Source organism: Conger conger, chromosome 5 (genome assembly GCF_963514075.1).
Source record: "Conger conger chromosome 5, fConCon1.1, whole genome shotgun sequence".
NCBI lineage: Eukaryota > Metazoa > Chordata > Actinopteri > Anguilliformes > Congridae > Conger > Conger conger.
In genome coordinates, this window is record NC_083764.1 from 22,900,926 (window position 1) to 22,915,159 (window position 14,234).

Below are 14,234 nucleotides of genomic sequence, written 5' to 3' on the forward strand. Positions count from 1 at the left end.
ATTAAAATGGAAACATTAAACATAGCCTACTGCCTTGATTCAAAGATCGGAGTCTTCTATCATCTTCTGTTGAACAGGAACAAACACCAAACTGGTTAGCTAGCTGAGTGTAACTAGGTGATATAAAACTAATAGTCTTCATCAGTGATTGCAATTAGCTAAGTTGACATCGTGTCAGGGGCAGCCAGTGTCTGAAGTACCATTTGCCTATGCTGATAGCAAAGTTACTGATGCACGTAGCGGTGGTGGGAGGTGTTACAGGGTTGGAGTTGGAGAATGTGGGGAGGAGTTGGAAGTGTCCACTCGAAACTTGGCAGAATCACAGCATTTCTGTGCTGCGCCTTTAAGAGTTATTGTTTTTGGGCGGAACAAATTAACGCTGACGTCCTCGAAAATGAAATCAGCTTGTTGCGGCGGGCCAGTCAGTGTGTAAAGATAAATGGTGGGGAAGATACAAAATCATTGAATCAATAAAGAATACTAGCAGCTGTTGTATCAGGCAGCAATTTGGCGGAAGATATCAACTGGCGGTGGGTATTATGCAGCTTAGCTACCATTCGTTATATTAGCAGAAGTTTTGCTTGCACGAATTCTTGATAAGTTGACAAACATAGATATCATTAATGTTAGATATCTTATTTAACGACACCAGTTGTTAACATTACTTAGTAACACTAAAGGTATGTGTGTGTATTCAACTTGTTCGCTTAGTTAGTGATAGGAAACTTAGCTTTTGGCTTTGAGCAATCTGCTCTTGGGGCCAGTTCAATTTAATTAGTTATCCAAGTTAGATTGCTAATGCTTTATAAAAGTGGGAGATATAAGTAATGTTTTGGGAAGCATCGCTTCCAAAGTAAACCAAATAAACTAGCTGACGTTAGCTATTGATTTGACATTTAGTTTTGATGGAAAACGTTATGTATTTCGCAAATATTCGAATTCTATGATCGGGAGTCAGATGTCGGCACAACAACACCGGTTTAGCAGACGAGCGTTATAGCTAGCGAACTATTTTCCATTTTAAACCCGATCACTGTTGAGATACGAGTATCTTGTCCAACACAGCATTACTGTATGGATGCAGTTTTAAATGCTCTCCTAGGTTGTTCTTTGCTGAGTAGCTAACTAAAGATGCATGCGTTTATGCGCTGATCTGGCTAACGTTGATGGAGACCGCGAGAGATAACGAATTAGTATTCGTTTTAATTCCTGATCATTTTCCCGGTTTCGCATGCCGTCTCCTGTGTCAAATATCCGAAATACTATTGCATTTGTTTTTTAAACACACATTTTTGGATGTTTATAATGAGAAGCTTTAATGTTTTCATTGCCTCCAATTTCGTACAATTTAAATTGTATGACAGAGTGTCTGACTCTGACAGTATCATACCATCAACAGCATGTTGTAGTTGCACTATTTTGTTGAGGCAGTATGACGTAATGGTAACAAAGGAAACTTTCGCCTGGCTGTAGCTAACGAGGATTGCCTAACCGATGCAGTTACATCTGAATGAGTGAATACGAACGTTTAATATGTTGTACAGTTCAATTTAGTTCCTAATAAAGTGCTCAGTGAGTGTTTATATAACAAATGACAGAATAATCAATAGCTGCCCCCTTAAAAAATGTCCATGCACACACCTTTGAATGTGGTTCACAGCTTCAGGCACATTGTAACATTTAGACAGGATTTACATTTCAGACTTTAATTCCTATAGTTTGAATGGGTTTGATGCCAGCAGGTTTAAAATGAATTGGCTTTAAGGTCAAGCCTGATGGTTGTTTACTTTTCCCACCTCCACATGCAATTCAAAACTCCCAGTTACATTTTCCCCTAAGAAGACGACACAAACCATAATTTGTGTCCGAAAATTGAGGTTGTAATGTCTGAGCAGTCCGGTGCATTGCTTTGTAGTATAATGAGCCGACATGGTTCCAGTGGGAAAGGAGTATAGTGAGCTGGCCTAGTTTTGGATCTACAACAGGAATGGGGTACAACCAGCCTGTTACTGGTTACTGTGGAAAGGTGTACAACAGGCTTGGGAGAGTGAGTGAATCAGGGAGGACTGACCTTATCTGGGCTGGGATTTGGGGTCGACCGGGACTCTAGGCCGCTTTTTAGAGGTGCTCTTTAGCCCGGTTAGGTGTGTGTGTGTGTGTGTGTGTGTGTGTGTGTGTGTGTGTGTGTGTGTGTGTGTGTGTGTGTGTGTGTGTGTGTGTGTGTGTGTGTGTGTGTGTGTGTGTGTGTGTGTGTGTGTGTGTACGCAGATTAGAGCAGCATGTCATGGGTGTGGATAGTAAGAGCAGCTGGTCGAGCATATGTGAGGAACTGGTACCCTCACTAACGTCCCAATGTGCTTTTGGCAAGCGCATTTTTCTTGCCCATTTCAGATAATTTGTAAAAATGTTTTGTGCACTGATGTAAGAGACACTCTTCACTACTTGACTGTACTGCACCTGTGCTAAATGCTTTTTCATATTAGGGGATTAGCTTCTGGTTTTAGGGAATGTGTGATGGTTTGCTACGGAATTATGGTTCCTATGGTTGCCAGGAATATGCTAAATGTATAGCTTATTGAGAATTGAGATGACGGGTATAGAGTTCTCAAAATGAAGTGCAGCCTATTGCTTTCAGATTTAGGATGTGTCAATGACTACTCTCAGTAGAATACTTTACAAACAGATCGACAGTGGCTACACTGCAAGTTGCAGACCACTAATTGGTGGCAAAAACAGGATGGCCAGGTTGCAGTTTACCAAGCAGTACCTACAAGAGCCTGCAGAGTTCTGGGAAGAGGACAGATATACCAAGGGGACAGACAAGGGGTGTTCTAGTTTGGGAATGTATTTCTGTCACAGGTGCTGGCTCATTTGCCTCCATTGATAATCTGCCTGCTGAATTCTGAAGTGTATTTTCAATAAACACCATCCTGTTGTGTGTGTATTGAAAATTTTATGCCAAAAAAGGTTGAAGTTTTTCAACAAAAAATGTATTTTCTGATGTCTATGTCTAAATGGAGGACGTCCAAAGAATCTCTAATTTTTGAGGAAGACAGTGGAACCACCTTTGACAAAACAATGGAGGGCATTTTCAGTGACGTGAACCCATTTTATATCGGTGAGCATGTAAATACATTCTCAAAATATTTTATTATTATTCAGTTTGCTTATATATAAGGAGCCAGCCTGCTTTTGAGTAATAAATCACGTAAAATTATGGAATGTGTTTGACTTGTTGATGGTGGTTGGGTATTTGACAAAAACGTCAGTGGATTAGTATAGCTACAAGATGGTATTACTGTGATTATTGTACTTTTTTATGTTGTATAATTTAGTTCGCAAAATGCAGTATTTTACACCTCTTAAGACCCATAATATAATTTAGTTTTCATGTGTCCTTTTGGAGTCTCCAAATGTCCTTTTTGGAAAATTGCCTAGACATTGATTAGAAAAAACAATACAGAATGCTCTTTTTTTGGTCATTTATGTCCTCAAATTTGAAAGGGGATTTGTCCAGTGTTGTGTCTTGGCTCCATTCTGTTTCTGAGCGCATCAGCCTCAGCTACAATAATCTGTATCCAGTCCATCATTCATCCATCATTTGTTTTTCAGTGACAAAAAAAAAACTTGCACTTTCACTGTGTTTGAGACTGTGTAACTTAGTTTTAATTCGGACTCTTGGAAAACAAACCCCAAAGGGTTACCTTTCAGAAGAGGCCAGGATTATGCCTGTAGTCAAAAGGGTTCAAGAAGAATAACCATTTTATTTTGGGTATGCCATTTTTAAGCTTGTATCATGAAAAGGTGCAATACTTAAGGGATTAATGAAGTGAATGAATACACCTGACTAATCATAAACCTCTTTGAGGTCAATAGTGCAGTTACGTTTGGTACTATGTATGAAAAGATATGTTTCCTACACAGATCACCCGATATGGATGCGATTATTAATTTTAAATTTTAAATCCAGAAAATGGAGAACTGGGCCAAAAGAAAAGAAAGTTAACCACTGCTCACTAACTACAGAATTCCTTATTGGATTTTGGTCATGAGGGTTGTTGATACTACTGAAAAGGCAATTATGTTGCCAGAGTTCAACCAGCCTCCCTTCTATCTCAGGTGTTCATGCAGAATGCAGGCCACTGTTTTTTTTTTTTTTTTTTTTTTTTTTTTTTTTCATGGCCATGTTGCTCCTTTTCTTCCCCCTCAACTTCCTCCACATTCTTTCAAGCTCATCGGCTGTTGTTATATTGGGAGGTCTGGGACCTTAATTGTCTGAGTGTGAATCCTGATCGTTTCTCTGACTTGCTTACACCAAGCAATGACCTGTAGTGGCCGGATGCCCCAACGAGGCTCTGATTTGTGTAATTTGTCCACACAGCTATATCCTAGCAGAAAGTGTGTAGTGTGAGCCCAGCAAAAGGTGTCATGCTGTGCTGCAGCAAGTGTGACCGGTTGGACAGGAAGTAGAGAGCCTGACTTCCTCCTCTTGTCATTTATTCCACTGCTGGCTTCACATAAAAGCATGGTGCTAAGTCGCTTCTCTTTTCTCTTCATTTGCATGCCTTTCCACCGTTTGACCTTAAGAGCATTTACTTTCATAGCTTCTGTCTGTAGGCGTCCATTGTGTGCCACATCCAGAGCCTAGAGCTGTGGCAGTCCCTTTAGCAACATACAATCCCCTCCAAAAGTATTGGAGCAGCAAGGCCAATTCCTTTGTTTTTGCAATAAACTGAATACATTTGGGGTTGAGAGAAAATGCACAAATGCAGTCTTCATAGACAAAACCCAACCCAGTGTAGGAGTAGACATTCAGAACTATTTATTGTTTAACCAGTCAATCTAATAGGACACATCTAGGCAACAAGAAACACACCGATACTTTTGCTCACCTAAAAATTGGCTGGTCTGTTACAAAAGGTGATATTGTTTATCAAATTCCAGGAAATAAAAGCTGACATTCGGATTAGTGTACATCTTTTGACCTCATCCTCCATAGTCTTCAGTGTATAGCAAAAAAGGAATTGACCGTGCTGTTCAAATACTTTTGGAGGGGACTGTATACTGTATTTTTTCAGATTGCCTGAACTTGAAGTTATCTTGTGCACTTCACCTTACTGACAGCATGTTTTAGGTATGCAGGCCAATGTTTTTTAGTTTTTTTTCCCCCCACCATTGATCCTGCTAATTTCATTAATTGCGTGATTCATAAACATGACATTGGTCTAAGTCAGGGGTGTCAAACTATGCTTCCATAGGCCACAGTTCCTGTTTTTGTGATTTCCTTTGTTAGCAACCAATTTAGGTTTTGCAAACAAGCCAATTAATTAGTGGCTGAAATGAATTGCGTAGATTGTGCAGGAAAGAATAAAAAACCAGCAGGCTCAGCGGCCCACCAGTATTTCAGTTTGAGATCCCTGATCGAAGCTCTCAAACAAATACACGCCCATACTTTCAGGTGCATCTCGCAGATATGCATGTGCACACACACATGCACACACACAGGCTACACACACCGTCTCAAGTTTCAGTCCAGTTCAATAATTTTTGGTTTGACCTAAATGTATTGCCAGTACATATTTTATTCCCTTAGTTTTAATAATAATAATAAAGAATAATGTCTCTGCATCTCTCTTTCACACACACACGCGCACACACATGCACTATTTCACTTGCACTCTCAGTCTCTCACTCTCTTCTGAGTAAATCCTTTTGAACTCCTCCAGAGGCAGTAACCTGTCATTTCCTGTCTTTGGCTTCAGGCAGACTATCAGTGAGGTGTCGGATGGGCGATGAGGATGACGAAGTGTTCCGGCCTGTCTCCCACTGCTGGGGCGCCCCCTTCAGGGAGATGAAGTACGAGGATAGGGGCACACAGACCCCCAGCCCTGCCCCGAGGCTTCGGGATGGCCTGCTGCTGTGTGGCATGTCTGAGGAGCCACGGAGACTGTTCTATGGTGAGGAGGCATGCATAGGCGCATCATCGCCCCCTGGAGTTTAAAATGGCAAAAACCAAAGTCATACGTTGTTTCTCTTTCCCCGAGATACCCACCCCCCCCCCCCTTTCTTTTTTTTTTTTTCTTCTTGCTCTGGAAAAATCAAGCCATGCAGTATTATACAAGCATAATTGCTTCTGACAAGTAGCTCATCAAAGTAAGCACCCTGCACTTGCTTTTTCCTTCTGTGACAAAAGGATTGCCAAGGCCCTTATTCGCACCTCATGGGGGTTTGAAGCGGTGATTATCACGCGAGGACAAAGCCATTTATGTTAGCATTACGATGAAGACAAAGCAATTAGCCTTACCTTTCCTGTTAAAACAAAGCCCATTACCAATTGTCCTTTCAAATGTTCCGTGCAAGAGTTAAATGCTGTTTTGAGTGTTTTTAATATGCCGCATCTCCATATTGGCTAAATGCCAATATTAATAAATAGCTGGATAATGTTGCTGTTTTCATTTACTATGTTTATATAATATATAGTTTACAGCTGACGTTTTGGCATGATTCTGATACTTTGTGATTTTCTGTTCTTGCTCTGATAGAGTAACCTGACAGAACTGTTCTACAAGGCAGGAAAAATATAGACTATATGACAAATGTATTTACAATTCCATTTGAAATGGAAGTGCATCAGTGGGTTGGAAACTTCAGGAACATTGGGGAAGGAAGTGTATTGGAAAGGAGGGTTGTGGGGAGGGGTGTTGGGTAGGGAGAAGTACATTTAAGGTAGAAGTGCTCAGGTTTTAAAACCTAAAGCCTGCTATTCAGTCAACATGTTCTCTGATGCAGGTAATGCTGGCTTTCGGCTACACTTCCCAGCACTCTTTGAGCACGTCGGGGAGCAGGAGTGGGTCTCGACCCAGGACCGAAACTTAGACCAGGAGCAACAGCAGGAGCAACCAGGGCTGAGCTCGGAGGTTCGGATTGGCCGGAATCTCCAGCTAATCGGAGACCAGTTCCACCAGGAACGTGTCCAGCTGGTAAGGGTCTCACTTTTGAGTCCAGAAAGCTTTTGAATGGACTCTGGGGGGGTAAATGGTGCTTTACTGTAGGTAGGGCCTAACTACGTGTATGTTTTATATAGAATGGGCAGGGCTGGATCAAAGAATATTGGAACAGAAAGGTCAATTTGTTGTTTTTGCTATACACTGAAGACAATTGAGTTTGAGGTCAAAAATGTAAATGAGATGACCAATTTGAATTTCAGCATTTATTTCCTGGCATTTTTTACTAGATTTGTTTAATAAACATATCACATTTTGTATCAGACCACCCAATTTTTAGGTGAGCAAAAGGGAACTGACCGGTGTTTCTTGTTGCCCAAAACTTTCCTTTTAGATGGATTGGTTAAACAATAAATAGTTCTGAATGTCTACTCTTGGTTTTAGCCTTGGGTTTTGCCTGTGAAGACTGCATTTGTGTTAGAAAAGATAAACCAACATGAAGACCAGAGAGCTGTCTTTGGGAGAAAAGCAAGCCATTTCGAAGCTTAGGGAAGAGGGTAAATTGATCTGAGCCAATTGGGCATAGCTTGTACAACAACTTGGAATGTCCTAAAAAAGAAAGAAATCGCTGGCATACTGAGCAACAGACATCGAACAGGTTGACCAAGGAAAACAACAGCAGTTGATGACAGAAACATTTTGAGATCTGTGAAGGAAAAACCCCAAAACATCAGTCAGCGACATCAGAAACAATCTCCACTGGGCAGGGGTGAAGGTATCTCAATCAACTGTTCGAAGACTTAGAGAGCAGCAATATTGAGGCTATACCACAAGATGCAAACCACTCATCAGTTGTAGGAATCGGAAGGAGAGATTACAATATGCAAAGAAGTACAGAGATGAGCCACAAAAGTTCTGGAACACAGTTTTAGGGACTGATTAGACCAAGATTAACCAAAGTGAAATTTGTCTGCGGTTCTCCTTGAAAAACAAATCAGAAATCTGCACATTCAGGCCACCAATAATAGAATTCCCATCACATTCTGTCGTGTCTAGGAAACGACAGAGTCCAAATCTTCAATTTGTCGAAAAACATCTTCGCGAGGGAAAAGACGACACCAGGCAGCAAGATCTTCAGGAAAATCAGACTTTATTAGCACACGTGCATAAAGCCGGATCAGCTCTCCAGAACTGAACCCCGACTGGCATTTGTACACCCATTTTATACACAGTTACTCCACCTACAACTCCTCCTAAAACCTCATTCTGGCAAATCACCCACACTTTTCTTATCGTAACTCCTCCCAACGCTCCTCCCACAACGTCATTGTGGCAAATTGCCAACGGTCCTTATGCTCTGCCAACTCTGTACAAAGTTCAGGGCATTCTGCCAACTACGTGTCCTCACTTCACCCCGCACCTGCTCTTGGCAAACTACCAGACCTCAGAAAGTTCTGGATGCCCTCCCTCTAACACATCATCCATACACGTCACTCTGTATCTTTCGCTTTTATAAGACGAACTAAGCAGCAGTAATCATTGAAAATATACAGACAAACTAAACATTTCATTAATATTCACTTCTAATATACTTTTCTAATATACAGACATACTAAACATTTGATTCTCTTCTAAGGGAATAAATGTACGTAGCATTCTTTGCTCTCATTTCAACAGTTTTCACTGTGGTTTCAGCTCAGCTATAATTAATGTTCTAGGTCAAATAGATACACTCCTGGCTTAAAACATCGAGAGTCCCGGAGAAATCAGCTGTATAGTCATATCTTGCTCTGCCCGTGTCCTTGACAGTTTGGTCTACACAGTTCAAGACGGCCCCCCCCTACCAGCTGGCTGGGCTCACTGTGTAATCCTAGCACAATTTAGCAGTTAATCAGTTTGAAACTATACAGGGTACATATCATACTTTAATACAGATATATTGATAAACTTTTAGCACACATCGTCGAGAGTTTTGGAGGAACCAGCCTGCTCACTAAGGCGGAGTCTGATTTTGACTTGTGATTGGTTATCATGCTTTTAGGAGGGAGATCTTTCATTCTGTGAATTTTCCCCTACAATTCCTTTGAGCTATAAGTCATAGATAGCCCATGAATGTATACAGCCTTCTCTTTTCAGTTGACTCACCCTGGACATTGCACTTCTCTCAAAGAGTAGGTGGTGCCTCAGTATGAAATTGGCTCTCAACCTGACCATTCTAATAATCTAATTTAATTAGCTTGATTTTTCATCCCTCTTTATCTCCGCTAATATGTGATGGGTGTTCTGGTACAATATAGCTGCAGTGCCACATTCAGGTGGGTGAGGTGAGTTTCCCCCTTTCACCATGAAGCCCTTTGAGATTGTGAGATTATGTTACATTATAGTCATTTAGCAGATGCTCTTATCCAGAGCTACGTACAAGGAAGTGCAAATCAGAACCAGGGACACATGCACTGAAAACCCTAGAGGGAAGTATGGTTCCATGTCGTAGAGTGATCATGGATAATAATGTGAACCCTTGTAGAATAATCATAACTATCCAAGTAGCAATAGCATGGTTGGCAGCCAGAACAACAACCTTCCTTGGTTTGGATCATGTTGGCTATGTACTGATGGCATGTATAAGAGCACAAACTATCTGTAACTATGCAAAGTAACTGTCTGTAAATCACTGGAGCGGTGCGTCTGCTAAATCTGGAAGTGAAATCCTCTGGGGGGTTGTTAGCAGTTTATGGAAGACATCAAAGGGTTGAAGCTCGGCTTTCATTAGCTGGCTAAGAGCAGGGAGTCTCTTGTGCAAGGGGTAGAGTTGGCCAATTTATCTCCGGTTAATCCCTGGCTACCCGAGCTAAGGAATATGGTTCAGCCCAAGATTTCTTGGCCATTTTATCGAATTATTGGCCATGTTTGAATTCATTAATATGAGTGTTTCCACTGTGTACAAATTGTAGTGATTTCACCTGTGTTAAACTGTTGGCACTTACTGTTGGCTGTAATTAGTATAATATAAAACTGGAGGGACTGTGTTTCAGCCAATGCTTTTTTTTCCAATTTTGTGTTAAGGAAGTTAATATGCTTAACTGAAACCACAACAAAGAACTTACTTTTTTCACTTATTGGTCATCTGCTGCTGTAGCCCATCTACTTAGATTTTGTGTTTATTTTTTGCAAAAGTGTTCCCTTGCACGTGTTGCATGTGATTTCTTGTGTCATTCTCACCATATGCCAAAATATGTCCGTGCACTGGGAGCCAAACGAACCAAAAGGAGGGGGAGAGTATCATAGAAAAAGAAAGTTTTGCACTGGCCGTCCTTATTTTGCAAACAGTCCCAGTCACCCAGGATGAGAACAGCTGCCAAGTAAATAAGTCATAAAAATAAGAGGCATATCTGTTCAGTACCGGCATGTGACGGGATTGAAGCCAGCATAGGCTTATGCAATGCAAGGCAATTCCCAGCTCGCGTGCTTGAAAGCCAGTGGGCTTAATAAAAATGAATTTAATGATGCAAACAGTCTGATTCCTGTTCATCTATGAGGTTGTTGTGTCTGCTGAAATCTGACAGATTTCTGCTAACTTTTCACTCCAGTAAAGACGCCAAGGAAGGCTCCTTGTCAAGATATAAGAAAGTATAGAAATCTGGAAGCACACTATCTGTAAAAAAGATAAAAACCCAACACAAAGCTGTCTTGATTATGTGAATGCCTGTCTTAAGTTTCTGATGACCCAGAAATGTTCATGTTTTTTCTCCATTCTGTCGGGTAACTTTACCTGGCAAATCAAGTGTTGCGTAACGTCAAAACCAAAAGATGCCCCCACATTTATTATCTCTCATTCATGATATCTTGCATGTAAATACAGTTCAGGTCAAAAGTTTACATACAGTTACATGTATATTATAGCAGTATTGGGATTTCAATTATTTCTACAGCTTTTTGTTTCTGCAATGGAATGATTGGAAAACACACTTCTTTTTTCCTTCTTTTCCACTAATTTCACAAACTACCCCAAATTTTATTGTGTGACTAATGAAAATACAACAGAATATGATGGGAAATATACATACAGCACAGTTAATATTTCATTTCATGTCCCTTTTCCACCTCAATCAGCTGCTTTTGTTAGCCATCAACAAGCTTCTGGCAGAATTCTGATTGGACATTTGACCACTCTTGTTGGAAGAATTAGTACAGTTTTGTTGGTTTTCTTGCATGGAACTTTTCAGGGCAGTCGACATGTTTTCAATGGGATTGAGGTCAGGACTTTGGGAAGGTCATTCCAAAAGCTTAAATTTAGCTTGATTTAGCCATCTAAAACCACTTTCGGTGTGTGTTTAGGGTCATTTTCCTGTTGTAACACCCAATTGGCCTCAAAGATTGTGTTGTCCTGGTGAATTCCGACATTATAGTCCTTCATTATTCCATCCACTTTCTGCAATGCACTGGTTCCACTGTCAGCAAAACAGCCCCAGAACATGATACTACCACGACCATGCTTGACAGAGTTGAGTGCCTCACCTTTACTCCTCAGAACATACTTCTTGTCATTGTAGCAAAATGACTCACTCTTTGTTTCATCTGACCAGAAAACTCTCCTCTAGAAGGTTTTTGGTTTGTCCATGTGATCAGCAAGAAACTTGAGTCAAGCTTTAAGGAGCCGATTTTGGAGCAGGGACTTTCTTCGAAATAAAGATATCAAATCAAATCCAAAAAAACCCAAAAAACATTGATGATCTTTGGAACTGAAGTTGCTTTGAGATGCCCCTAGTGACATTCCTGACTTGTGTAAATCTATTATGTGATTACTCAGATCTGTAGAGTTCTTTGAGTCACAATGGGAAAGTCCAATCTAATGCATGCAGTCAAACACGCCCTATTTATATAGGCACAAAAAAGATACCAACTATAGTCTCTCAATTACTAACAAGAAGTTAAGAGGCAATCTCATTAAGTTAAATGACATTTTAAAACTTTCTACACCGCCAGATGTATAATATAAGTTGCTGTATGTATACATTTGACCCATCAGTTTGTCCTATTTTCAAAAGACCCATAACACATTTATAAAAGAAACCAAACTTGTGTTCATTCTGTCACAGAAAAACAACAGTTGAAGAATTAATTGAAATCCCAAAACTGCTATGACATGCATGTCCCTTACAAGTGTATATAAACTTTTGACCTCAACTTTATATAGTGTAGAAGTGGATACCCCAGGAGCTATCCTAATTCTTGGTAAGGTTTATGTGGATGATGGTACTAGAATGGTGTTAAATTATCCCATGGACTGGATGGATATGCCATATGTTTGTTTGTCAGTTCGTCTAACCTTGAACCCTCTCGATGTCTCCCTGTTTCAGTACCAGAGAACCCAAAGGAACCAACAGCCCTCCTGGTGGCACTATCTGCTGTTCGGTGTTGCTGACCGCGGGAGAGGTGTGCTGAGGTGAGAAGTCCCATCACCAGATAAGGGACCGGATTTCAGCTGGCACTGTGCGATCGTACACAAGCTCGGATTGGAAAAAACGAATAAATACGGAGGCGGTCCCCGCGGGACGGAGACTGAATTTTCAGGACGTTTCTTTATTTTCTTTTTACTTTTTGCTCATTTGAAGAAGCCATGTTGAGATTTCAATATTTTGTAAGTTGTTTTTTTTTTGTCTTCTGGAATCATGAAAGTTGTCCATTTTATGCTGAGATTGCCTTATTGTCAGGAAGAAATAAGTGGTGAGCACGAGGAGCTGCGATACCGTGGGGCTCTGTCTAGAACATTCCCAGGTGCACAGTGACTTTAACAACAGACACTTTTCCAAAGAGCCACTTTCTGTGAACAAGTTCCCTTCAACCTCTCATTCCTGTCAGGTTTATTTTTCCTATCATTCCTGTTCAGGTTTGTTTTATTTTGATAGTATATTGGTCAGAAGAGATCCATTTTATTGTATAAGGTAAATAATCTTTCAGCTATTTATAGAGATATTTAACTGCCTCCTGTTTTTTTTTTTTGTTTTTTTTTACGCAAGTGTCTGCCTGCGGGTTTTAATGATCCGGTTATGTGAAGTAATTTTTTTGTACAAAAATATTCTGGAAATATTTCTACAGATTTTTAAGAAACCTGTGCTTTTAATCAGAGAATTATGTATACAGTATGTGTAGGCAATCATTTCAGTCTCCTACAAGAGGCATGCAAAAAAAAAAAAAAAAAAAGGTTCTCTGTTTAATTGCTCTGTTGAAAATTGAAGGTAATTTTTTTAGACTCAGGCGATGGCTTCGGTGAACATAAACCACATTTCAGGATGGTCACTCTGACTCATTAAATACTGAACAGGCTGAGTTCTGAGCCGCACCAGCTGTGAACCAGGCCTCAAACTGAGATAATTTATGTGTAAAGGCCAAGCAGGCAAAATCGGTAGACTTTTCCCATGACCAATGAGCGCTTATTATTCTGTAAAGGATGAGCATGTCCACACATAACAAGCATGGCTTCTCCCCTTGGCCGATGTATAATTATCTCACTTAAGGGTGTGGTGATCATCACCAGGCATGTGCATGGCCGTCTAAATGAGATAACCAAGAACACCAAGAACTATAACTATAACGGTAACGATAACGATGTGAGCATCCACACTGCTGAACAATAACATTCTGTAAATACTCTCTCTGCCATGTCATCTGCCATTTTGCATGTGATGCCCTGTAAATTCGGTTGGATTTTGATTGGCTGTCTGTTTTATTTTTCATGCAGCTGAAAGTGATCCCAAGGATATCGTTTGTCACTATCATTGTTATATTTGTGGTGTGGACTCCACTTGAGTTATAATGATTTTGTAAAACAACATATTCGTAGCTATCGTTATAGTTCTCTTTCTTGGTGTTGATGGGTCTTATGCCCAACGCACTGCCGGTATGTAAGGATAATTGGCACTCTGCCGTACTGTTTGCACTATTTCCATTCTATTACTATTAGGTGAATGGAATAAATTAACCAGTGGGTGGGGAAAAATTTTTTCTCACTGCTCAATACAATCATCCACCTGCCTGGTGATACTGGTGTCTGTATAGCTATTAAAATGGCTGAATTTGACATGAAATTTGATTTGTGGAAAAAAAAAGAAAGGATATTGAGTGTTGATTTTCAGGCTTGGGTTTGTACAGGATAAGTGATTGTTGTGTTGTTGGAGATGTTTAAAATATATATATATATATATATATATACCATCAATAAGTTGGTATATTTAAGGATGCAGAGGGTTCATTTTCTTTGTGATAGTTTTGTTATGAGACTTTTCATGGAGT

The 14,234-nt window shown here is 40.2% G+C and overlaps 1 protein-coding gene across 2 annotated transcripts; it reads left to right on the forward strand.

The window, feature by feature from the left end:
- The first annotated feature begins 416 nt into the window (after positions 1-416).
- Positions 417-13,911, forward strand: LOC133129730 (bcl-2-modifying factor-like). Of its 2 annotated transcripts, none has more exons than XM_061244000.1 (4): positions 417-530; positions 5,763-5,957; positions 6,790-6,980; positions 12,302-13,911. In XM_061244000.1, exons 2-4 carry the CDS (start codon positions 5,786-5,788, stop codon positions 12,389-12,391), a joined length of 453 nt encoding a protein of 150 aa, XP_061099984.1. In that variant the 5' UTR covers positions 417-530; positions 5,763-5,785; the 3' UTR covers positions 12,392-13,911. The 2 variants fall into 2 exon arrangements, with proteins under 2 accessions (XP_061099984.1, XP_061099985.1); XM_061244001.1 differs by lacking the exon at positions 417-530 and adding an exon at positions 648-680.
- Positions 13,912-14,234: the final 323 nt, after the last annotated feature.